This window comes from Lagopus muta, chromosome 1, assembly GCF_023343835.1.
Source record: "Lagopus muta isolate bLagMut1 chromosome 1, bLagMut1 primary, whole genome shotgun sequence".
Lineage (NCBI taxonomy): Eukaryota > Metazoa > Chordata > Aves > Galliformes > Phasianidae > Lagopus > Lagopus muta.
In genome coordinates, this window is record NC_064433.1 from 119,321,446 (window position 1) to 119,347,300 (window position 25,855).

A 25,855-nucleotide genomic window follows, 5' to 3' on the forward strand; every position below is an offset into this window, starting at 1 on the left:
AGTCCCACAGCCCTAAAATACTGCTTTGAAAATAACACTTGAAGGAAGTGTTTTCTGCTGACTACTAGACTGATGATAATGATTAGCTCTGAAACTTTCACTCTTCCAAACGTTTTTTGGTATGGTTTCTCCAAACAACAAAGTACATATTCATCCCCCTTCCATCCCCCCAAAATTGTACAAGAATGTAATGAAATGGATGTGAAAGAACAGCCTTTAAATATTGTAAATACAGCTATTTTGGCTTTTCATGGAAAACCAGCATTACCACCTCTGTTTATGTTTTAAATAATCTGGGCTTTGTTTCATCCTATTGTACTACTATAGTAACATTATAGTAACACAGTAAAATCAATCCCTATCATTTTACAATTTGACACCAATGTTTAATTTAAACCACAGATATAAAATGGAATTAAAAAAAATCATGAAGTAGCTATAATATTTTCTGATACTGAAAAATCAGTACTCTTTTCAGTTTCAGATCACAATCCTCTTCCAATTCTATATCACTTATTTTCCTTACTTTCATTTAAACCTGAAAATTGGGAAAGAAAAATAAAGCTATTTAATAAATGGTATAATAGTGTATTGGACAGCTACTGGCATGCTTAATTACTTTTTACAACTTAATTTGGATGCTTGAAATACAAGTGACAATGAAGTAGAAAAAAACAGGAAGACAACTTGTGCTTTATGATACTGATGGTCCTTTTTTATGAGATTGCTGCTGCCATAAATGCAGAGACTAACAAGATGCACGTAGCTCAACTATTTTCCTAACTGCTTGTATTAAAAATGTAACGCTCCTTCCCTGGGTACCTGGTAACCCAAGATAGGTAAAGCTTATTGGGAAGTACTTCTGTGTTTTAAACATGCATCAATATTACAGCCTTATCTGACTCTTCCATTTTTTAATTTCAATTCTGAGCATCAAAACAGCATGATTTGCTAAACTTCAGAAAGCACAATCCAAACTTTAACTCAGAAATCTCAACTTTCGCAGCTGATACAATCGATTTTCTTCTGCCAGAAACCTTTAGCACTTTTTCTTTCCCCCCTAATCTGGCACTTTGACAATTTGTTTTTGGCTAGACCTTGTTGTGACTATTCTTATCAACAGACAGGTGCTTTTTTTCTATCGTGTAAGAAAAAAAGAATTAATCATAATGTCCCTTCCCAACTTGGGAAGGGATGCACAAGGATCATGGAATCCAACCCCTGGCTCCACACAGCACCACCCAAAATCAAACCCAATGTCTGAGGGTGTTGAACTCCGGCACTGGGGCCGTGCCCACAGCCCTGTGCATCCCGTTCCCCGCCCTCTGCGCTGTGGTGCAGCCCCTTTCCCTGACCCCCAGCTGCCCTCCCCTGACGCAGCTCCACACCGTTCCCTCGGGCCATGTCACCCCTCCACTCCCTGTGAGGAGCTGCAGCCGCCCTCAGGCCTCCCCTCAGCTCCTCTGCTCTGCGCTGAGCAAACCTCAGCTCCTCCTCCTATGTGTTGACCTCTAAAAAAACAGCCCCACTTTAAACCTGGACAGACTTGTCAAGCAGGTTTCTTCGAAACTCTTCAGTTGGAACTTGGTTTCAGATTAATACATCTAAATTCAGATATCTGAACGTGAGTTAGGAATTCCAGCTACTATTACAGTCAACAGAGCTGGAGATCCCTGAGCTACCATTAGCTCCAGAAATTACTGTGTTCCCCTAACAACAACATTTAAGATCCCCTAGGTATCTGCAGCGCTCCCATGGTGTTTGCAGAAATGGCAGAGGATTTATAGAGATGCATACCTCCTCAACAGAAAGCAGAGCTAAGGCACACTACCCCAGGCATCACCAGTAACAGTAGAAGCTCACATTTAGGCAACTCTAGTGCACCTTTCACCCCTCACACGAATATTAAACATCAGCATCAGAGCATTCCTTTTTTTTTTCTTCCTTTCTTTCCTTTTAAATTGTCTTTATCTCAGCCCACAAGATGCATGGAAATCACATCTTGATTTTCCAGTCATGAGCAAAAACAGATTTTTAGAAACATTTTCATGCTGTTGTTTTTGTTTTTAAACTAATTAAAAAAGAAATTAATTCACAATTGTCTCCATTTATTATTATTATTCAAGTTTCAAATTGAAATCTGCTTTTTCCCATTCTGGGCATGCAAAGTAGTGTAACATTGTCTTGTCCATGCAATTTAATATGTAAAAAGTAAACGTTTTGCTTGGTAAGCTGGCCACAACTCACTGTATTTTTGGCTATGCAACAATTTGCCTACAGTAACTTTGAGTTTCCCATTCCAAGTCCTTCTCTTCATATGGAATCTCTTTTTTCCCCCCAAGTACCAATGAGGCTCAGAAATAAGATTTTCATTTTTCAGAGTTCTAGTAACAGTATTTAGACTGTTCCCAAGGGAAGGGACGATTGAACAGGAAACAGCACAACACTTGCATTTCATAGCCTCAGTTGCTTGGTTACTTTTTTGATTAAGATAACTATAATATGGAAGGGGGAGGGGGGGGGAAGGGGGGCAATAATTCCCCCCCAACAATGTATTTTTGTTAATGCTGTAACGTTTTTGCTCTTTCTCGTTTTCCTTCCTTCCCTCAGACACATTTTTGCTGACAACCCTGTGCTCACAAAGCCATGTTCTAGGCTAACATTATAACAGGGAAGTTCTCTATAGGTGCCAGTTGCTTCTCTTTGTTTGTCATCAATTTTTAATTAGTTTTAGCATCTAATTTAGCATCTAATAGAGAAGAATTATTTTCCCAACTTGCCACCAACCACTTCTCACTGCTGACACTACCAAACTGATGGATGTTCTACATAAATCAACACTCTTTCCTTCTTCCCTTTTGATTTAGTTGATTTTTTCTTATCTTAATGTTTGTTTCAGTCTACATAGTGAAATAGGTTTTACTGGGCACCTTTACTTCTCAAATTTTCTGCATTCAGGTTTGTAAAGAAAGGCAGACTTTTCTTCTTCAAGATCAGACAGACAGCACGTCCTTTAGCCAACAAATTCTTGTTTCTTAACAATACTGACATTTTGCTCTGCCAAGCGTTTAAAACTGCATTCCTTTTAGAGACCGTCTCTTCGTTACAGAACAGTATCAAGGATTAAAATCCAGTTCAAACTTCTTCTGGTGAAATTCAAACCTCAAATATACACTGTTCTGTTCACTGTTGCAAAAGTTGGAGGAACAGCAGAACTGCCTCTAAACAAGTTGTATGGTCATTTCATAGAATCACCAAGGTTGGAAAAGACCTAAAAGATCATCCAGTCCAACCATTCACCTATTCCCAATAGCTCCCACTAAACCATGTCCCTCAACACAACATCCAGTCTTTCCTTGAACACCGCCAGGGTCGGTGACTCCACCGCCTCCCTGGGCAGCCCATTCCAGTGCCTGACCGCCCATTTAAATGTACATGAGGAAATAAAGGAAACTGCACCCAATGAAGACTTCTGTTACTACTGAAGAAATGAAGAAGTGCTATTTTTGTGAAGATGTGTGGGTAAAACGCATTTCTACCTCTGTGTTACATATCTGAAACTTCAGCTTTGGACCTAAATTGAGAAAATGTTGCAGAAATTACCTGAAATGAGTCCACAAACATCTGAGGACTCACAAGTAGATCAGCACGTGTATTTTCTCAAAAAGGGGGAAAAAAAATTTATCCATCACATGTGCTCCAAGAACACTCAACAAAAACAGCTGTTCTTAGAAAAGTTACTCATACTGATAAGAGTATCTCATACATCCCTCCTTTAGGTCTCATACAAACACACATTTACTTCTGAGTCAGGGAAAAAAAAAGTATCACATAGACTTTATGTTCACCATGAAAGTTTGCCCAAATTCAACGAAATAACTCTTAGAATCATAGAATCACAAGGTTGGAAACGACCTATAAGATCATCCAGTCCAACCGTCTCCTCATCACCATTGCCACCACAGGCACTAAACCATATCTTGCAGCTCCTCATCCAGATGCCTCTTGAACACTGCCAGGGACGGCGACTCCAACACCTCGCTGCGCAGCCATTCCAGTGCCTGACCACTCTCTGAGAGAAAAAGTTCTTCCTTATGTCCAACCTGAACCTCCTCTGACACAGCTTGTGGCATTTCCCCGTGTCCTGCTCATTGCCTGCGAGAAGAGGCCAAATCCCTCTTCACCACAACCTCCCTTCAGGAGGTTGTAGAGTGCCATGAGGTCTCCCCTGAGCCTCCTCTTCTCTGAACAATCCCAGCTCCCTCAGCTGCTCCTCATAAGACTTGTAAAAAGGGAAAGAAATACTGTTAGTATAAGGGAAAGCATCTTGGTCTCTTTACTGCCCCAAAGACTGGGAACAACAGGTGGAGAGAAAAGGGAGGAGAAAAGTAAAGAATTAAGTACTGAGAATCAGAGAATATAGCAACTTAAGAGACTAGGAAGAGAAGGAAAAAAAAATGCAGATCGAAAATATATTAAAAGACAGAACTGGGAAAAAGAAACAGGATTCAAAAATTAGCATTAAGAACAGCGTAACAAATAAGAATATGAATCTGTGAATACCTACAGCTTTAGTGGAACCCAACTCTACTGAAAGCAAAGGAATGATGAGAACTTAAGAATAGCTGCAAACTCACTGAAACTATTTATGAGTCTCATTCCACAAAGCCCTGATATGCGCAGCAAATGAAGGCAACAGGCTACCAGCTACACCATATCAAATACTAAAAGCTGACAGCTGTGTGACAATTGCGTGGGTATCCATATGGTGTTAGATGATGAATTTTGTATTGGAGAAATCTAAATTATGTGCAAAAAAGCCTTATCAGAGTAAGCAAGGAAGAATCTGAGGGGAAAGGTAATGTTCTTTTATTAGAACTACCGGTTTAAGACAAAAAAAACAAACAAACAACAACAAAAAAAAAAACAGCCAAAAACAGCAAAAAACCTGAAGCCTTTCTTCAGGTCCAAAATAGAAGGTGCAATCTCCAAAACTAAATTTAAACTGAGAACATGTGTGTTCTGTATTTAAAGAGACTAAATACATCTAGAGCAAACCTCAAACAATTCCTAAGGTAGAGCTGGTCTTGTTTAGCTTCAGGCAGCTAAGAGTTATATATCCAATGTGCATTGTCAAAGCTTTCCCCAGAGCTAGTGAAAGAGGGAGAGCCAGAAAGATACCAACTTAACCCATTTTCATACAGTATGTGGTGCTTTTTGGAGGTTCATTTATACAAACTAAAGAGTTGAGTTATGTAAGACTCACACGCTGAAACAATGGGTAGGATTAATTCCACTCAAGTCGTGCGACTTTGTCTTTGGATGCTTTATTTTCCCACACACGCACAAACTGGCATACAAACCAGTTTTTCAAAGATATGTTTTAGAAATAAAGAAACAGTGACCAACATTAGGAACCTCAGATATATTATCACCTCTGTGTCAGCATTCTTTGAGTTTCACCACTAAGTTGGTAGCATCATAGTCCACTGGACTGCATTGGCAATACACAAGCAAGATACAAGTATTCCCAACTGTGCTACTGAAGTAAGAACAACTCCATTGCCAATGTAACTGTGCAGCATCAATTCTCACTTCCCACAAAACAATCTGGCACAGCTAGCAGCAAGACTGGGATTTCTGAAGCTCACCCATCTTCTTTAACTTGCACATTTGACAACAAAGTACATGTTCCCCAATGAGTGTATGCATAAAGCTATAAATACCTCCAGCAGAAGCTTTGCATTTCCTTTTCCCACCATAATTGAAGGTACTACCTGAGATCAATAAAGCCTTAAATAACATTCAGAAAAGGCTCTGTTAGAAGCAGCTGCTTTTCTTCTGTTAAGCTGCCAGGAGGATGTTTCAGATAAGATACTTGAATAGAACCTCTAAGATTTATGTGAAACGTTGTCTAAAAAATAAATAAGGATTCAGAATGTATATTACATATTGATGGCCTAGATCTATATTTCTCTGAATACCAAAGCACTTGAATTATTCTAAATGGACATGAAAGAATAAAGCATAATTGAAAAGCTTTTAGATTCTCCATGAAGTAAAATTTTCCAATCTATTACTTAACGAAATTATCTGTTAATATTTAAAAGCAATGCTGCTGCTTTAGTTTGAATATGGAGAAACAAATATTGAAAAAAACCAAACATGAGCTGTAAGAAACAAAAAAGTTTGGAGCTTCATTGCAGTACTGGGTCTAACCTGGACGTGTAAAACAAAACTTCTTCACATAAATGTTGCCTTCTGTCCTTTGTACGCTGGTATAGTAGCAAGCATTCTGCTAGTACAGAGCACAGGCAACAATCCCAGCAGCAGTTTGCTGACTGCCATTCATGCCAATACTAACTCTGATTTGATTTCATTATACTACAATTCCAGATGTGAGATTTTTACGAAGTTAAAACAACACTACAACAAAAAATCGTACTTCCAAAGCTCCAGGCATAGTAAATAATATAACAGAACATTATCAACCAACAGAATCACTGACATTCGTATCTCATTCTGAGACACAGGTGCTTAGAGTTGTGAGAATAAAAAGGATCAGCATAACTAACTAGTGCATATAAAAATCTACTCACGGAGCAACAGAAAGAATGGGTTGGCAATGGTTTCTAAAACTGACCAGAAGAAACTGCTTGCTGTAGCTCATTAACTGAACTGAAATGTGCATGTGTGTGTACGTGCACTTGCATATGGCTCTGTACATGTACATGTGAAACTGAAGGGATGTTGGTTCAGCAACAAAAGAATCTTTGTCAACATAAAAGGAACTCTGCCAACATAAACACATCAATTTCACTAACATCCACGACAACGCAAAGTAAGAAATATTATAGTCAGTCCAGTCTCCCCTCATTGATTCTCTGATACTGGATTCACCTGGGACATTTGGTGATCCGAGCGACCTGGATGAAGGATGTCGAGGGATGCTACATCCCAGAATTTCCAAACAGAAATATGGGTTTTTATGTAGTTATTTTAAGCCTACTAGAGTCCATGGAATAGATTTTGTTTGGCATCCCTTGAGCCTTCATAACTAGCAAAGTTTCTGCTGATTCTTCCTTACAACGGCAACATTTGTAACACCAGAAGCATGACAGACTTAGAAAGTTAGAGCAGGTTCAGAACCCAGGTTGCAGTTCCACTAGATACTATCTTGTGTACATTCCTTAACACCATTCTTCACTAGCTGATGCCTTGAGGAAAAAAAAGTACGTGTCATTCAGCTGAATCCTTCACACAGTCACAGGAAATTTGATCCTGTAGAAGCTAGTCAGTTGTGCTCTGCAGATGGCACTGCCTGTAACATATTCCTGAGCACAATCATGGCACTGCTCCATCTCTGTTGGAAATGTTAATTGATTTCAATAAGATAGCTTGCCTCTGGATCAAGAAGTATACTGTCAGAAAAGGAGATGGGTGTATAAGCAAACAACCAAGTTTTTCTTTGATCCTAGAATTTCACCTTTCTCTATCTCTGCTCATGACTACATTTACAAATCCTCAGTTATATTGGAAAGCTTTACAATTTAAAAAAAAAAAGTCTTTTTACATCCAAAAAATAAGTTAACATTTAGTTAACAGTTAACACTGTTAACATTGTTCAGTCAAAGTTAAGTACAAGGAAACTGCTTCACAATTTTCAGTACACTGGTATTCATGGTAATCTGTTATTGGAAATGTATACAACAATATCCTTAATATGTCTTATAAAGAGTATTTGTTGTCTGGAAGACCAGTAGGTACAGCAACATGCAAATGAAGCTTTCTCTCTCAAAGCATTTTATGGTCAACTGATTTTATGAACAACTTAGTTCTTCAATAAAGGCAGCACAAGTTCGTGCTTTGAAAATGAGACACCTAAGACAATGACACAAACTAATATTCACATGGAAGAAGAAACGGAAGCTGCTTTATCAGAGTTCTTAAGGTACAGGCAACCATAAAACAAGAGCAGTGTTGCTATCTGTTTCCAACCAAAAGTAACCTGTGCTATTTGGAAACAATGACTCACTTTGCTATACATCTTGACACAATTAAAACAGAACTCCAAAATATAAAAGATATTTTATCCAGTGCGAAGTTAAGCCACCACGTTCTAAGTTATTAAAATACCTTTGTATGAAGATGGGTTTCACTTAGCAGTGCAAGCTAGAAGTAATTCAGGGCTAATATAATGAAAATACAAAGTCTATAAATCAAAACGTAGTTTTTTTTGTTTTCTTCTCTTATACTAAAAAGAAGCTTCAATATTCACCCTTTAAAACAGAGGAAGCTGGCTTTCGATAAAGAATAGTCCAACTGTATGCAAGAAGCAGAGGCACTGAGCTTTATCATCCACATACAGCTGAACACAATTCACTTTTTGAATGAGAAATTAACAGTGCTGTACCTTAAAAGCATTTCTAGCCAAAGAAAATAATTTTTAGCCAAAAAGAAATGAAAATTTTCTGTAGATTTTAGAAGAGTATTCCACCGATTAGGAGTCACACAAAACTGAGTAATTATGTAGAACTACTTTAACCAGGACATGCAAAAGGACAGCTTACTATTTAAAAATATACTGTAATCCTTTCTGATGAAAAATAGATGTGCCAAGAAAAGCCTGTAGCAAGATAAAGTGAAATACTAGGCAAGCTTCTATTTCTGTTAATGTTTTACCTTCACTACCAAGTGTCCCTTTTCCCGGACTCCTAGTCTAAAAAGGAAGCTTTAGATTCACAGGAACAATTAAGAAAACAAGTTAACATAATTGGAATATTCAAGACACTCATTTAGTACTGTGACATTTTAGGTCAACTTGGTTTCCACAAGTGATTTTGAAAGCCAGCTAGATGATCCAAATCCATTCACTTTCACCATGGTACATTTAATAACGATCATCTCAAAACTGAACTGTGCTCTTATCAGACTTTAAAGTACAGAGATCAGTGATTAACCTAGCATTCGTAGAGCTGCCCATACGTACCACAGAATTTTAAGTCTGTAAGAGTCCTTCATAAACAAAACAATTGACCTAAAATTTAAACATTCCATTTTCTTTCCAAGAGTTATGCTATGCAGTACTTTGCTATTTGATGACAAGAATAAAATGTAATCTCATATTCAGGCAATTTCACAGTACTACAGATGTAGCTCTAGAATTAGCCACGTTGTTCCTTCTCCTACATATTAATTTTCATTATCTATAAATTACCTAGCCTACAGCACTTGTTTCCTAATGATCCAAGACCCTAAATCAAGTCTGAAATCCTCACCAGTTTCAATTTCATATGTAGCTGTGAAGAAATATTTATCAGATTCTTTAGTTTTCAGTGCAACATTTTCAGTTTTTTGCAAAAAAGAATAACTTGCCTTGATAATTTTGCTTTGTGCATTTCATCACATGTACTTAAAATCAAGTTTTTACTTATAAGTGCTTTAAAACGAGATATAATGCTACAAGTTGTTTGCAATTAAAACTACAAGGGAAAGCCACAGAATGTACTGCTGCAGGTCTGAATACAATTCCTGTACTAATCAAAGTGTAACTATATCACCCATTTGCAAATGTGAGTACTCTCTACCAGAAGCGGGTCTATTTATTGGCAATTTTCCAAGGAAAATTGTCACCTGTGGCATCAGTGGTAATTTTTCACTTAAAAAACAGCACCCATAGGAGGAATTCATGCAGCCCATTATACACAAGTCCACCAGAAAGCTGTGCGGCTTCGTTAAAAAATAAAACAGAAGAAAATTCAGAGATGTCAGGTTAATTAATAACCACTAAGATGACAAAAAAGCTGGCACTGAAATAAATGAATAAAAAAACCTTCTCTTTTTCATTGTAACAAATCACTTTTCTTTGACTTAAGTCAAGAGTTACCAGTAACACATTCCATATACCCTTCCCAAGGTACGATGTACTGTTCATCCTATTTTTAACTCTTGTTTATATGCCACTCGCCCTTCAGTTCTCTGCATAATTAGAGGATGATCACATTTGCTTTCCCCCTCTCCCTTGTTTTGAAAGTCTTCAGTAGCACCCAATTCCTCTGCACTCAGATTTGCACTTTATGAATGCCACTACCCAGTGTTATCATGTCCAAGCCCACTGAAGCCATCCCAACTTGTGGCACTGATGGTATCACTCTCTCACTGTATTGCTTTGAATTCAACACTCCTGAATAAAAAAAAAGAGGGGGAAAAAAAAAAAAAGAATCCTAATATCTCCTCCTACACCATGTTAGTTTCTCTTCTCCAGAAGCTCTCATCTTTCCCCCACACCTCCCCATGTCTAAATTAGGCTTTGGGGAGGAAAAAAAAATAAGAGGGAATGCCAATTGTGAATACTGCCTACTGCCCAACATCTAAGCAGGGCTCAGAACACGACAAGTACAAAGGTGGAGGTAAAGGAATAGAGTATCATACAAGGGACCTTTCATATGGCAGCCTGGGCTGATTTAAAGACACAGAGGAAGAAATTCTTTACTGTGAGGGTGGTGAGACACTGGAACAGGTTGCCCGGTGAGGTCGTGGATGCCCCCTCTCTGGAAGCATTCAAGGCCCGGCTGGATGGGACTTCAAGCAACCTGGTCTAGATGGAGGTGTCCCTGCCTATAGTAGGGGGGTTGGAACTAGACGATCTTAAAGGTCCCTTCCAACCCAAACCATTCTATGATTCTGTGTGAAGGCAGCACCTTCTCATAGGAAAGTCTACAGCCCTTCTCCAGGCTGACCAACAAGCAGTGCACTGCACCGCTAACATACTCTGCTAACATACTTATCACCCACGGGTACCAATTCTGCATTCTTTTCCATGCCTGACAGTTAGCTGTCTTTTCAAACCAGGGAATCTCAGCAATTTCTACTCTCCGTTCTGGATAGCTATCTGATATTTGTAGTGACAGTATCTACACAAATCTTTCACTTAGTTTAAAAAAAAAAAAAAAAGTACCAGTTCATAGCATCACCATTTGAAGTCTACCAGATGCTGTTATTTGTTTGTTCTCCCCTGCCACAGAAAACTGACAGGACTATGCAAAAAGCCGAGGTTCACGTACAGATAATGCCACAATGCATCAATTTTCATTACCACATTTACATCCAATTGGCACAACAAGCAGTTAAAGAAGTGTGCTGTATAACATTCATCTACCAGTACAGGAAATTAATAACTGAAATGAATTAGTGCTTATCAAGCTTGCCTTTTGCTGCATTCACATGAATGCCTTGGAAGCTGAGAATGGAAGTCCACAAAAGAAATACTACATGATTAATATTTCAAGACAGAATTCTATAAGGAATTCAGAAGGTTTTTCTTACCTAATATTGAAGCTGAAGCAAAGAGATGATATGATTTGCAGCAGTACAGCTTGTCTAATAGTTCTATTTTCCTCACACAGAACTTGAAACAACAAATTTCAACTCCGGCTACTAGAAACATTTACAACTGGCACACACCATTTACTTCAGAAGGCTGATGTTTTCACATTTGCTATGTGTGTTGCAAGCAATTCCCACACAAAGAACATCTGATTATGCTCTAGCCTAAGGAACAATATTAAGTGCAATAATCCTCCTCATGCACACTGCCATTACTGAAAGAAACTATATAGTGTACAGAGATTTCTGCTTTACCACAATTGAAACCAATCAGCTTGCTACAGAACCAAAACACATTCGATTAGCAGTGAAAATTAGCAGCGTTCCTTTTAAAGACACACAAAAAAATCAAAGACAAAGATCAGTGTAATTTTTGAGGATTTTACAGAGGCAGAACAAAATATCACATTCTCCCACTGTTACTGCTGCTACCTCAGACCTAAATCAGTAGGATTTGGCACTGCTCTTTTCACTTGTTGGTAGGTGAAGGACAGCAGTTTGTAAATTGATGGCATGTAAAAAAAGTGTAAGGACAAAATGCTTTACACAGCATTCCAAAGTAACAGTTGATATTTTAAACAATATGCATGCTCAAATAGAGGACTTAAACAACAAGTAGGATTTAGGCAAGGGATAAGGCAATGAGAAAATAACACTGCTGGCATAATCTGTGCTAGAGTATTCCAATAATGACTTCCCAATAGCACGGTACAAATTAGAGGCTGTGTACATTGTGGAAATCGTCACAGTACACCTATCCTGTTCTTATATTCTTCCTCTCAGTATCTGTTGTTTACCTGTAACACAGTCACTTTTAAAGAAGCTGAGCCAGCGAACACATCCAATTCAAAATGAAAATTCGTGTGCAGATAAGGGTAACAGGTAAGAAAATGCTATGCATTAGTCTGCTTCCAGCTTTACTCTGAAAGAGTAAAACATGTTCAAAAATGCTCCTGACTTAATTCAGACTTTGCTGAAAACATTTTAATTTTGAAAGTCAATTATATACAAAGAAATATTTAAAATGTGCTTTGAATTGATTCATAATTATTAACACATAATGCTAAATGCCCTACAAGGTTAGCTTTCATTACTTACCACTTCAGTGTGTTTTTCATAATTTTTTAACAGTGGTAATTTCACATTTACCTTCAAATCATTCATAAAAACACTGAATAGCCATTTTTTCCCTGGTATCTTTCTATGTCAAAGCCAGATATAAATACCTCTCCTTAGCTCACTTACAGTTGCTTTGAAGTCTGTTGATCAGTCAGATCTCAAATCCACGCAACTTTAGAAACCAGAATTCACCCAGAAACTTTGATTAGAGTCTGGTACAGTTCTCACTCACATAAGCAGACTGTTACTACACAATTCCCCCCAACTCTACTTCAACTCAGTATTTTGAAGGAAGAAATCTGGTTCGTCTGACAAGACCCATTTCCCACCATTATACATATGGCTTTTTGTTCTCGACTTGTAAGCAACTTTTCCACAGCTAAGCATTGGAGTGGTATGAACTTGGTATCTGCTGTCTAGATATACTTTCTGAACACGGGTACAGCCTCTTAGAATTATCACAGTATTATAAAATTATGGTGAAATAAGAACACCAAGGACCAGAAGCTTTTTAAATCAGCACAATTAATATGCTGGAGTTAGAATACCAGACAGTAGTAGAACCTTCTCTAGCTGAGTAGCCGAAACCTGAGCATTGAAAGATAGATCTAAAGCAAGATAGTCAGTAACATCAACATACTCAAGATAACTGCAGCTTTCCTTCATGAACGCTTACCTTTTAATTCTGACACAAAAAGGGAAACTTATCAACATAGAACAGTCAGCTGACTTCCAGTAAGAAGTAAGAACGTTAAAAACATCAGCAGACACATGAATAAGAAAAGGGATTCTAGTACCTTGTTCAGAATGTGATGGTTTATTATAAACATCAAATTCACCCCAACTTTCCTATGAGCAGGAACCACTCTCTTTCCCTCTGTGAAAATCATCAGATCTCATACCTGCACACAAATGTCAAGGGAAACAAACAGGAGGAACTCCTGCCAACTCCTGTTTCTACAACTGCGCCCTATCTGAACTGTTAGCCCAGTACTATTACCCTACTGACATCACTGTTGTCAGCTGTCAACTGTTGTTGGTGTGTGCGTGCAGTCATTTGGTCCTGGCCTGGTTTTAGGTCAGTACCGTAGGAGGCAATGCAACACATCACTCATTAAGATTTCGCATTGTGGCAGAACAGCCTGCATGACTGAAATGGTGCCATGAACAGGTACACAGACAACTTCATGAAGGACAAGCTTAAAAAGCAAGGAGGTTCTTGGAAAGGAGAGGCTTGAAGGCACAGGCATTTGCTTTGAAATGGATAACAAGAAAGCCTAAAGTTTTTGCCTGAGGGCTGGAGGACAGAGCACCAGTGCCATTAGGGTGGACATCTGCTTCAAAACACTCACTCAAAGCAGAACAGACAAAACTTTTTAAAGGAAGCCTTACAAAAAAACCCCAGTTTTCACAGAAGACAGAGTACTGCAGCATCTGCTGAAAGGGCAAAATATCCTGACAACCAGGAGACTGCTGGAAGATGCAGAAAACAATTTCCTGACATCTGCTCAATGAGCCAATATAAATGTGAAGGCTGATGACAGCTTGAGAAACAGCGACAACATGCAGTCATCCAGCTCAAAGACCACCACACACTGAGGGACTTGGGGATCTACATCACTATTAACCTGAGTAGGGTCCATGTCTGTGCTGAGCTGTGTATAACAGGTGCAGCTCAATCTTAAGATCTGTTTATTTGCATAAATTCCATGGTTGAAGGATAAACTCAGCCAGATCTCTGTATCAAAGGAGCCTGCAGCTCCAACTCAGTATTACTGACTACAAAATTTGTATGGCTTTGCCTTTACGTAAAAGCACAGCAAGAAGTTGTCACACAGATATCCGTTCTGTTTGACAGTAGAAATTAACAGAGTTGTTTTCTTCTAAGAAAATCCTATAGTAGCTCAAGTTATGACAATGGCATAACCCCTTCTGCGGGCACAGCGTGCTGCACCCCAATCAGAGGCTCATTGGATGTTGCTGCATTTATACAGTTTGCCTTTCTCACTGAGATTATAATGGATCAGCATCTCTTGATACAAAACCCCATGATCTGAGATGATGAAGAACTGAACAGTAGAATTACAATCCTGATCCTCCAAAAGAACACATTTACCCTCTGCTTAAAGCCAGCATTAAGGAGTAAAGGAATCTACGAGAGCTGGCTGTTCTTCAAGGAAGGCTTTCTTGTAGTACAGGACCAGCCCATTTCCATGCAAAATGCTGGGAAAATGGTCTGAGTTGGTGGTGTGGTTTAACTCGGCAGGCAGCACTGGTAAGCAGGAAATTAATTCCTGATGGAGCTCAAACACAAAGCAGCAGCACACATAGCATGGAAGTAGAAAGTGGCTACCTGACGAAAAACAAAGAAACTGCTTCACCATAGAGGAGTTATATTTCAAAAGCCAAAGCTCACATCACTTGAAAAACTGTAAAAGTAAATGGCAAAGTAAAGGGTTTTTATAGTTACGCAACAGCAAAAGGGAAAACCAAGGAAACTGTACTCTGCTGTTCAGTAGTGATAAAAGATGTGGAAAAGGTTGAGGTGCTCAAGTGAAATCTAGTGGTTAAAGAAAAAAAACAACAGCCATGTTTATATGACATAATGAGAATACTGCACTTTTCTTGAAAACATCTGTAAATATTTCTTCCAGGTATTCAGACACAAAATTTATATTAAGACAATGAAAGAGTATTAGTGAGGACTCAAAAAGGACAAAATTAAATATCAGGTTAAGAGGAAAATACCTTCAAGTATTCAACCTACTGAGAAGGTTATTCATTATTCTTCATTGCACTGAAGCCACCTTCATTGCATTGAAGTAGCCACATTATTCTATAAACTAAGGTTTCTTTTGTTTTTAAATACAGAAATTCAGTGATGTTTAAGAAAAAAATGTCTAAAAATATCTCAAATACACTAAAGAACACCAAAACCAGATGCACTTTATAACGAAGGACCAGAGAAACATCTTATCAGACAGGAGATGTTGTGCATACAAGAACTGGCATAACATTTCTAAATCATTAAACTACATCCCCCCCGGCTCCAAAGATTCTGGTAACACAGCACGGGGCAAGGGCATGAACAAACCTGGGAGACTTGATGAAATCCCGCTATGCTTTCAGAGAAGTCACATCATCTAAAAGCTACAACTAAATGCACAGGGGAATGCAACTTCTCCTTTGCATTCTTCCAGCAATTTTTTTCCCCCGTTTCTGCAAGCTCCAAAGTAGAATGCCATCAGCAACCATAATTTCTTGTTTATATAATGATCAGTTTTAGGTATCTCAGTCATCAAATATTCAAGTGAATATTAATAAAACCTTGGTTAAATAAAAGAAAACAGTAGGTATGTTCTGCAGATGGGACGTAAAGCAGAGATCAGAATCAATACCTTCAAACCAGACACACCATATTAATAAAACATCTATGATTTGACTACCTACAATTTTGAATCCTTCTTCTCCAGTCTGATCCCATGGCAAGCTGTCTCATTAATGAAGACCAGTGTTCCCATCTTGTCTATCTAGACTTGTTTCCATTCTTTCCAGCTGTACAGTGATGCATTAACCTCATTTCTACAGATTCCTCCTCACTTGCAGCTCCAGTTTTCAACTTTTCTCCCTACACAGTGCATCTTGCAGTGCATCTACACATTCACTTTTCACACCAACACCTCAATTGTTTTTTTGCCTCTTGCTCTCCATTTCTCAGCATGCTTATCTTTGGACACCCCATTGCTGCAAGACTAAGTTGTGAAGTAAATATTTGTTCCATTATTTGCCCACTAAATAAAACTATCTTAAACATGAACCAAGTCTCTTTCTTTTAGCTTTGATCCCTGACATAGCTGAACTGCTAAAATTGCTTTTCTTCTCAGGAAAGACAAGATCTAGCAAATTAGCCAAGACAGCCCACTTTATTATGTCTTGTGAAAATAAAATGTATTTCCAGTGTTTTCAAAAGCAACAGCAGTGTATTTCTTTATGAAATAGCCTCTAATGAAAAAAAGCTTCTCAGAACATTCTCAGAACTTCAGATCTCTGCTTTATTCTTAACATTTATATTAGTTTCACATTGAAAAAAAAAAAAAAACCAGCAGAAAAACAAGTTAACTTTACAAAGAAGCAGCAGTAAAGAATTTGCAACAGAAATATCCTATAATAACATAAATGTAGTCATTCTAGAGGAGGTACTCTTGTTTTCCTGACAACATTTTGCTAGCAAAGAAAAAAAAAAAAATCATGAAATAATGACAAGGTATTTACCTCTTAGCACATTCCCTCCAATTTAAATCCATATACAAACACCACTGAAATGCACTGGTACAAAAAGCTACCTATTTATTGAAGCACTACTGGATTATATATCACAAAATGTTACAATTAAGGACCCACTCCTCTTTTGATGCAAATTTTACTTTCTCTCTAATACAGTGGAAATCAGTTGACTTAAAATCACTGAGAATTTGGTTCTTGCACGTTACCACTGTTTGTAAAGATGAATATAAACAATTTTGCACTTGAATCCTTATACAGAATTGTTAGCTTTGTGCAAAAAGAAAAGCAGTGCATGCTGAGGGAACATGACCAAAGGTGGCTTGTTTACTGCAGCACCCTCTAGTTTTTACACCATTTCTGGACCTCCCTTGTGGAGCTCAAAAAAAAAAAACACTGCATAATGGCACTCAAAGTTCAACTGCACTACATGCAGACATCTAACATGGAAGAATCATTTACTAAAACTCAATATTTCTAGGTACAGCCAGTCAGCCGTCAGACAGTGAACACAAAAACCACAGCCTTGCATTTGCAGATAATTCTGCTAAGGCTGCATGAAAGTCAAAGAAATTCAGTGTCCTTTCAGCGGCTGTAGGAAAAAGCACCTTCCACTGCTGAAGGAAAGCCATCCCTGTCCTGTCATTTGTTACACTGCAAGGTATTCTTACAGGAACTCAGACAACTCGGATAAGCCTGCCGTTGCATTACAATCTTAGAGTACCAAGCTCTTTCAGATCAGGACACTGCCAACGGCACAAAGAGCTGGAAATTCACTCACCAGTGCAGCAAATCCTAGAATCTTCCTGTGTCCACTTTCCATAAAGAAGGGTCCTGCCCAGCATAAACTGCATCGTAACCACCCAGATCTTTTACAATACACATCCAGTGTTATTACTCTAATTATCTCAAAATACAAAGTTTAACAAAGCCATACTTGAAAGGGATCAAGTCTCCCCCAAGGCAGACAGTGCTTCATCCTAACATAGAATCTCCACAGATTCTATGTTTTTCCCTTTTTAAGGGGAATCTACATGTGTCTGGCCAGTGCTTAACATACTGCAAGAGTAAGAGATAACAAGTAACACGAAATCCAGGAGAGAAAATAATAACATAGGGAACTACTAACTAGCTTTGTTATAATGCATGTGCACAATATCTCCAAGAGGATGTGTGCTAGAGACTCATTTGTATCTTGAAACAATGCATCCAGAGCTAAGGTTTGCAAAAATAAAATACACTATTTAATGTTTTTATCAGTCTTATTTGCCTCACTAGTCCTCATTTTCACCACCCTTTCATTTGTCAAAACAATGCACCTTTACCTGCACAGATCATGTGACAAGTTAGAATATATGCAAGAAAGTAAACCAGAGGTTTTTCTGTTGAAATTATTTGAAGTATCATATAGCTGTTTTTCATACTTATTTTCAAGTCATCTGTATCACATCCAAAAGTGAGGGCAACATTAACATTCCGTTTTATCATGTGTTCATATTATTTTTGATAACTACACTTAACATATAGCTAGGAAAGAAAGTAACAAGAGATCTACTCTGGTTTTACTAGAGGGTGAGAGATGACTATCTTATGTGGTATTCTGAAAATTTCAGATATTTGTGTTAAAAACCAAAAGCTACAATTACCTCCAAAAAACTGTTCCAACAGTGCTATATAACAAGGTTTACCTACAAAGTGCAAGCTCCAAATTCTCAGTACAACAGTGTAAGTCATTCCAAATATAGCTACGTGTCCTGTGCAAAAGGACTTCTGTGTATTTGCTAAAAGCCACAACAGGAGCATAGGTCCTCTTCAGAGCATTGCTATTTTCTAGAACAAGGTATGAACTACATAAAAATAACTTCTACGTATTCTCCAGTCACTACATTCTATGATTCTGAAATGCCTTACTTTCCTGAAATAAAAGATACTTTCTTGTGACTATATTACAGCTCTGAAAACAGCACGTTAGATCTGTGCTGATGAGCAGAAAGTACAGACATAACCACCCTTCGTAACACCATCACGTCCACTAAAAAAAAAAAAAAAGAAAAAAGGAAGTTTGTTTGGTTTTCAGAGGGTTTTCAGGGCAAGGGGTGTTACTTCTTCCTCTTCAAGATGGAAAACAATAAGCATAAAGTTAGTGCTTTCTTCCTGTATTTTATTTGTCCACCACCATAAGTGGTGGGAATTCCACAAGCATACCCTCTTCTTCCCCAAGAAAGACAAATACTTATATGGAAGTATTGGGCAATTCATTTGATATACAAATTGAGACTGATGGAGAGTACGCTGCACTCCAAATTAGCTTATTTATTTTCAAAAAAGGCTTTCTGAGTGGAAATTAGTGAAAAGTTATTGATACTTCATATTTCAGACAGATATCAAACACTACAAAAACCCTTGTGTTTTTGCACTAGATGTAGCTGCTTCTTTTGACAGTACTGCAATTAAGCCCGAATAACTGACTGCAAGGAAAAGCCCTGCTCAATTACAACATATCTAAAACATAACACCTCAGTTGTCAAGGTAAGTCATTGTATTACCCAAATACCAACACTTATCTCTAATTTAAAGCAATTTACTCACCTTGTGTCTGCATTTAAGTACAACACCATAGGCTCCTGAAACAAATCAGAAAAAAAGCATCAAGATAAGAGTACTCCGTTATCTCCAGGTTGCAGAATATTGCTCCCAGTATCATCCTCAACTTGCACATACAGCACCTTACTGAATTTTTGTGCAGTGAAAACTAAAAAGACTTCAAAGTAAACAGGTTTTAAAACATTGAAGTTGTTTTTAAATATACAAACAGAAGTTTGACAGTTGGCATCTATCCTGTATCATTTAAGAAATTAATACAGCCAATTTCAACAAAACCGGTCCCTCCTTTTCTTACCTCCCCTCCTACCCCTGCCATTTCCCAAACCTTTCCTTCCATCAAAGATTGTGATTGGAAGGAATTAAGGAACGGCAATTTATTCTCTGCAAGATGTGATACAAGCAACATTCTGTAAATGAAAACTTTTTACCATCAAGAAGACTAAGTAAAATCTAATAAATAAACAAACAGATTATATAAAGTATACTACTTACCTTCACCTACAACCCCAAGGATCTCAAATTTATTCATCACATTACCAATGTTAGGAATCTTCATCAAGACAAATTCTTCCTACAGAGAAAGCCACAAAACATGGCACAACGGGGAGCGTCCGGAGAGCCTGCAAAAGGCAGATGTGGAAAGGCTCTCAGAAAAAAAAGTTTCTGCCTTGATCAACTGGACTTCTCACGCCCTTCCTAATTCCTAGGCAGTCAGTGGCTTCCTGAGGGGAAAGAGGAGGAAACAGCATAATTAGCAACTTGTTTTATTTTGGTGAAAATAAAAAAGCACAGCAGTTGATATACACACCACGCCAGCATTGTACAACATAATGATAGCAGTCAGTGTGCTTCTACTTTTCTCACTCAGTACAACCCAGGGCCATGTATATGGATTGAATGTACACCTGAGTACAGCTGCCTTTGTAATCCCATACTGTGTCTATTAATAACTAATGCACATTGCATGCCATTTCTACAAGACAGAAGCAAACAAAACATTGATAGGAACTACTTCAGTGAGCAACAACACACCTTTAATTACAGATGTTCTTGCTTCAGTTTATGTTGTCAGCTACGTATAAAAACAAGTTGTATTTAGCCACTTTATTATTTGTTCTCTGCAAAAGCAAAAGGATAATGCACAAAGGACCCCACACAGTAAGCATTCTGCAATTATTTCCTACAAGCATTTAAGAAATAAAAAAGGAAAATTGTTAGACTGACTAGTGATCAGCCTTAGAAAACTGTTACTTTTATCAGCTTATTTAATAGAGATGTAGTAAGTAAAAAGCTTTTTCAAAGGTTCCTTTGCCCACGCTTTTAAACGTGGTAGAAGTGATCTGTTAAACCAAGCAAATATATACTGGAAAAAGAAAGTTTCTGCTGCCTCCATGTTAGACTCCAATCCCTTCTCCTGTATAACCTCAGAACACTAACGCAACTTCTAGGTTTGGTTTTAATAATTCAGACTGCTTTCCCTCTCCTTTATAGTTAAGGCATACATCCTATGCCCTAAAATAGGGAAAAAAGCTAAAATAGTTTCACCGTGAAAGGAGAAAATGAGATTTCCGCAGTCCAGTGATCTGAGAACAGGAGTACTCATGTGATGGCACAATAGAGGCAAATTCATTTAATTAACTTACGTGTAATGGGCAAGCATGAACTAATGACACTGGGTTTGGCTCACCCAAACAGGATGTCTCATTGTTATGTTAGCATAAGCTAAGGGTGCTGGCTAGAAGCCCTGCACTAAGTCAATTATAATAAAGGAAGGACAACTCGAAAGCGGAGGGAAATCAACACTGCTAACCTCAGCAAGTCATAGGGAGATGGTTTTGAAGTTGCTTTTGAAATAATTAAGATCCCCAGAGTTAGCCAAGCCCTAGTATTTTGGGAACAAACTCTGAAAGTAAAGCAGCGACTTCTTAGAGCAAAAGGGACAGCTGTTTGTTTTTAAAAGAAGTTACCCAGTCTTTAATGGATTATTTCAGTGTTTGATTCACCGCTTCAATTTTTCTTCCCTTGCATATTCTATAAAAGATCCCTTTCCTCTTCAGATGCAAGTTTCTCTTCCCTCATTCATGATTTCAAAAATGTTCATCAACCACATAAAGCTACAGAAGCCTATAACTTGCGAGCCACATATTTACTTTCTTTTTGAAAAGGCTTCAGTAGGGATGCTAGGTTTTGTTTCTTGAGAATAGAGGTTAGATGCACCAGCCAGCCTTTCTTTCCCAAGCTCAGCAATGCATAACCCTCTTTCCCCACTGATTTCTTCGCAGTCAGTTTCCCCTCAGGGAGAAGCACGGCCCCCAGGAATTAGGCTGCTTCTTACAAGTGCTCCTGGCTTCAGGTCACCTGAGGCACTGTCATGCAGGCCCCTAAAGGTGAGAGCTTGCCAATTTGCTTATCAATGCTCACATGCCATTTAGTGATGCACTTGGACTGTCCCAGATAAACACACAATCTGGTTTCTCAAATCATACGTCATGACAGACAGCAAAGATGACAAAAATGTACATGGAGGGGAACTCCCAAAAGAAAACCATGCAGCTCCAGAGGCAGCCATGTGCACACCTCTGCTGGGAGTGCCTGACCAAAGCCTCATCCTGAGTGTCCAGGACAGCCGATGAAAAGATGAGACCCAGCAGTAGTGCAAATTCACACCCTAACACCTGATACCACAGCTTTGTCCCACCTCACCTGAGCACCATTTCTCCTGCCTTTCTCCCTCATGGCAACAGTAGATCCAGACTGGCTGGGCCCACCTGGTCCCAGGTTTGTTCTACAGACCAAAGGTCAGAGCCCACCCGCCATACTCAGCCCATTTTCTCTCACAGAAAGAACTCCAGCTGCTTTGAGACAAGGCTTACACACACTGACTTGCTGGAGATCTTTGTCACCAAAAGCTCTTAAAAGACTGAAAAATAACTGCATCACCCACACTGAATTAAGAGAGCATCTTAGGGAGAGGTGGTCTCAGTGCTACCACAGCATTCTGCAAAACCCAGAGCCAAGTCAGCAAAGGTAAACACTTTGAAATGAATGAGCACAAACCAGTTTTATGTAACGCAGAACTAAATTAAAGCATTAGAAAAAAAAAAAAACGAGCTCTTCAGTATCTTTTCTCTTCATGACTACTGAAGAATCACTGCAAAGTATTCAGTTTAACCACTCATCTCAGGGCCTCAATTCTAAGAAATGCTACTCATTTCATAATCATCAATAACTAGAAGGAGAAAATGCATTTCAAACAGCTTGATCTTTATAAACTTTGCGAGAAATAAAATCTCTTCAAGAAATACATGGTTAGATTCTCAAGTATTCTTAATATCCTGTACCTAGACCAAAAAGCAGAATTTTCACTTAGTTGAGTCAGATACCTCTAACATCAGATACCTCTAACAGACATCAAGGCCATCCATGAGCTTTTCACAAGCTTCCTGCCAACATGTAAATGCCTCTCTTGCTCTCCTAAAACAAAAAGTAAACTTCATCTTAGTATTTACTATTTTTACCCACTACGAAGATACAACCAAGATTCTCCGGAGGGTCAGGTACACCTCCATCCGTTCACCAGCAAAACAAGGGCAGAACAACCCAGATCAGGGAAGTATCTGCCTCTGACAGTCATGCATTCATCCACACCCTGGCAGTCTTCTGTTAGACTGCGTGCGCACATGAAAGGAAGCACTACCTGCCTCTGTCAGTCACACCACATCGCTGTCACACCAGCTTTTCCCTCTCCTCCCCATTATAGGTGTATGTCTATCTTAGGATTTTCAGGAAAAACATAATTAAAGTTATAAGCTTCGTAACAAGTGGTACAGCAGAATATACAAGGTATGCACTTTAGAAAACTCAGGAAAGAGAAACTTTTCTGGAGTTATTAATACAGAATAATGCATCAGGAGTGCTGTAATATATCCACCACAGATTATAAAGAATAAATTCAGCTTAAAAGAAAAAAAACTGAAGAAGAGATTAAAAGCAACAAGATCCTGTAATTAAGCAAGTGAGATATTCTTAATGCTTTAAGTTTCAACCTATCCTCCTCTGCAAGGAAAAGAACAGCTGGTAAAAATAAATGCAAAATTAAGAAGACTGTCAAAGATGGAACAAATTACGTAAAAGCAAAATGCCAAAAGTTGCTTGCACCAGCTTAGGAGGTTTCAAAGTTCACCTCCAAGCAAGCTTTTATTGACACTGCTACCACCGTAAGAACTTGACTTCACTGGTGGTGGTTTTAAATGGTTGTTGATATACTGAAAACTACCAACACATCAATGGAAATCATCCTCACATAACTGGCCAGAAAGGCAAACTCTTTACCTCTGTGGCCTTTGACTCAGTCCCCCGTAAGATCCTTCTTTCCAAGAAAGATAAGGATTTGAAGGGTGGACTGTTCAATGGATGAGGAACTGCTTGTGAGATAGATTGTATCCAGAGCGTGATGGTCATGATAGTCAATGGCTTTACGTTCAGGAGATAAGTGATGTCCCTCAGGGATCAGTACTGGGACCACTGCTCTTTAACATCCTCATCAGTAACACTGCCAGTGGGGTTGAGTATACCCTCAGCAAGTTTGCTGAGGGCACCAAGCTGTGGGGTGCAGTCAACACACCTGAGGGATGGGATGTCATCCAGATATACCTAGACAGGCTGAAGCAGTGGGCCCAGGTGAACCTCATGAGGTTCAACACAGCCAAGTGAAAGGTCTTGCACTTGTGGCAACCCCAACTATCAATGCAAGCTACAGGACAATAGGATTGAGCACAGCACTGTGTAAACAGACCTGGGGGAACTGGAGGAGGGCAAGCTGGATACAAGTTGGCAGTGTGCCCTCACAGCCCAGAAAGCCAACTGTATTCTAGAGTGAATCAAAAGAAGTGTGGCCAGCAGGGCAAGGGAAGTGATCCCTCTACTCTACACTGCTGAGACCTCACCTGGTGTAGTGCATCCAGATGTAGGGTCCTCAGTACAGGACAGACACAGACCTGTTGGAATGTGTCCAGGGGAGGGCCACAAAAATGATCCAAAGGATGGAACACCTTCCTTATAAGAACAGGCTGAGAGAGCTGGGGCTGCTCAGCCTGGAGAAGAGAAGGCTCCAGGGAGCCTTTTCAGTGTCTAAAAGGGGTCTCTAAGAAAGGAGACAGACTATTCAGGAGGATCTGTTGTGACAAGACAAGGGGAAACAGTCCCACTTACAGGAGAAGAGATGTAGATTGGAGAGAAGGAAGAAGTTTCTTGGTGTTGTTTTTTTTTGTTGCTGTTGTTGTTACTGTTAAATAGTAACAGTGGTGAAGCACTGGCACAGATTGCCCAGAGAGGCTGTGGGTGCCCCATCCCTGGAGACACTCAAGTTCAAGCAGTATGGGGCTCTGAGCACCCATGTAGATGTCCCTGTTCATTGTAGGGGGTTTGGACTAGATGGCCTTCCAACTCAAGGGTCTCTTCCAACTCAAACCATTCTATGATTCTAAGGCAGAAATTTGGTGAAGATAAATAGTAGGAACCTGGTCACAGTTACCATCCTATAGAAAGTGCTAAACTGGAAAAGAGGTTGAATCTGCTCCAGGCTATTGAAGAGTTGGTTAACTTCCTAAAAGAAAATGGGTTAGAGACCAGAATACCAATTCTGACAACTGTTTCATTTTGTTCTTCCTTCTTATGCAAGTACAGATCCAAATATTAGCTCAGCTCATCCTGAGTACGAGTAGAATTCAATTCTGAGTTAAAAATGCAAGATTTACACACTTCTATGGCTAACTTGAAAAGAGTGGGTTCTTCACAGAATGCTTCTAGGACTACAGTGACAAACACAGCAATTATAAGAGTACTGATCCGAACAGCGGATCCCAAGAATTGTAACAGAAGGATAGGAAAGGATTTGCTTCCACTTTAGGACTCTTACGAGTGGGGAAGAAGTCTAACAAAAATGTATGCTGTGGGTGTGACAACTTTTTACATGTTTCGTTACCTGTCCTTACACTTACTGGGCACTTTTCACTCTATCCGTACCATCTCTGAATAGGAAAGACCTGTGTTCAGGTGGTAATGCTCAACAGAAGCTGCTACAGCTGAAGTCTTCGCTGTTTCATTTGGCACAAGATGTCCAACACGTAAGCATTCACTTCAAACAGAAACATCCAACATTTAGGCAGGGAGCATGGGGAGGTAGGGACAATAAATGTATTTACCAAAGATCTCAGAATATGCTTCTTTGGAAGAAGTTAAAGCTTCTTAATCTAGCACAGTATTTGTAAGTGGTCTCATTCAAAGTTGGGTCTTTTATTTTCATCTTTCCTCCTCTCAGCACTCCAGTCTCCAGTAATATTCTACACTCATTCATCACGTTCCTCACTACTCAGCTCTGTAATATCTTTGATGATCTGCCATGGACTTCAAATCCCCAGGCTATAAAATAATATTACTGGCATCACTTTTTCCATCTTTTATAATT

At 38.9% G+C, this 25,855-nt stretch overlaps 1 protein-coding gene across 10 annotated transcripts in view; it reads right to left on the reverse strand.

The window, feature by feature from the left end:
• CDKL5 (cyclin dependent kinase like 5) overlaps positions 1-25,855 on the reverse strand; it is a 124,759-nt gene that overhangs the window by 58,241 nt on the left and 40,663 nt on the right. For 7 of the 10 annotated variants that reach the window (XM_048933318.1, XM_048933360.1, XM_048933352.1 and 4 more), the window contains exons 2-3: positions 19,882-20,111; positions 19,375-19,409 (exon numbers count right to left, since the gene is read on the reverse strand). In XM_048933318.1, the coding sequence (XP_048789275.1) occupies positions 19,375-19,409; positions 19,882-19,945 (99 nt within the window). In that variant the 5' untranslated portion in view covers positions 19,946-20,111. The remainder of the gene's footprint in view (positions 1-19,374; positions 19,410-19,881; positions 20,112-25,855) is intronic. The other 3 variants (XM_048933344.1, XM_048933336.1, XM_048933327.1) reach the window with 1 other exon arrangement.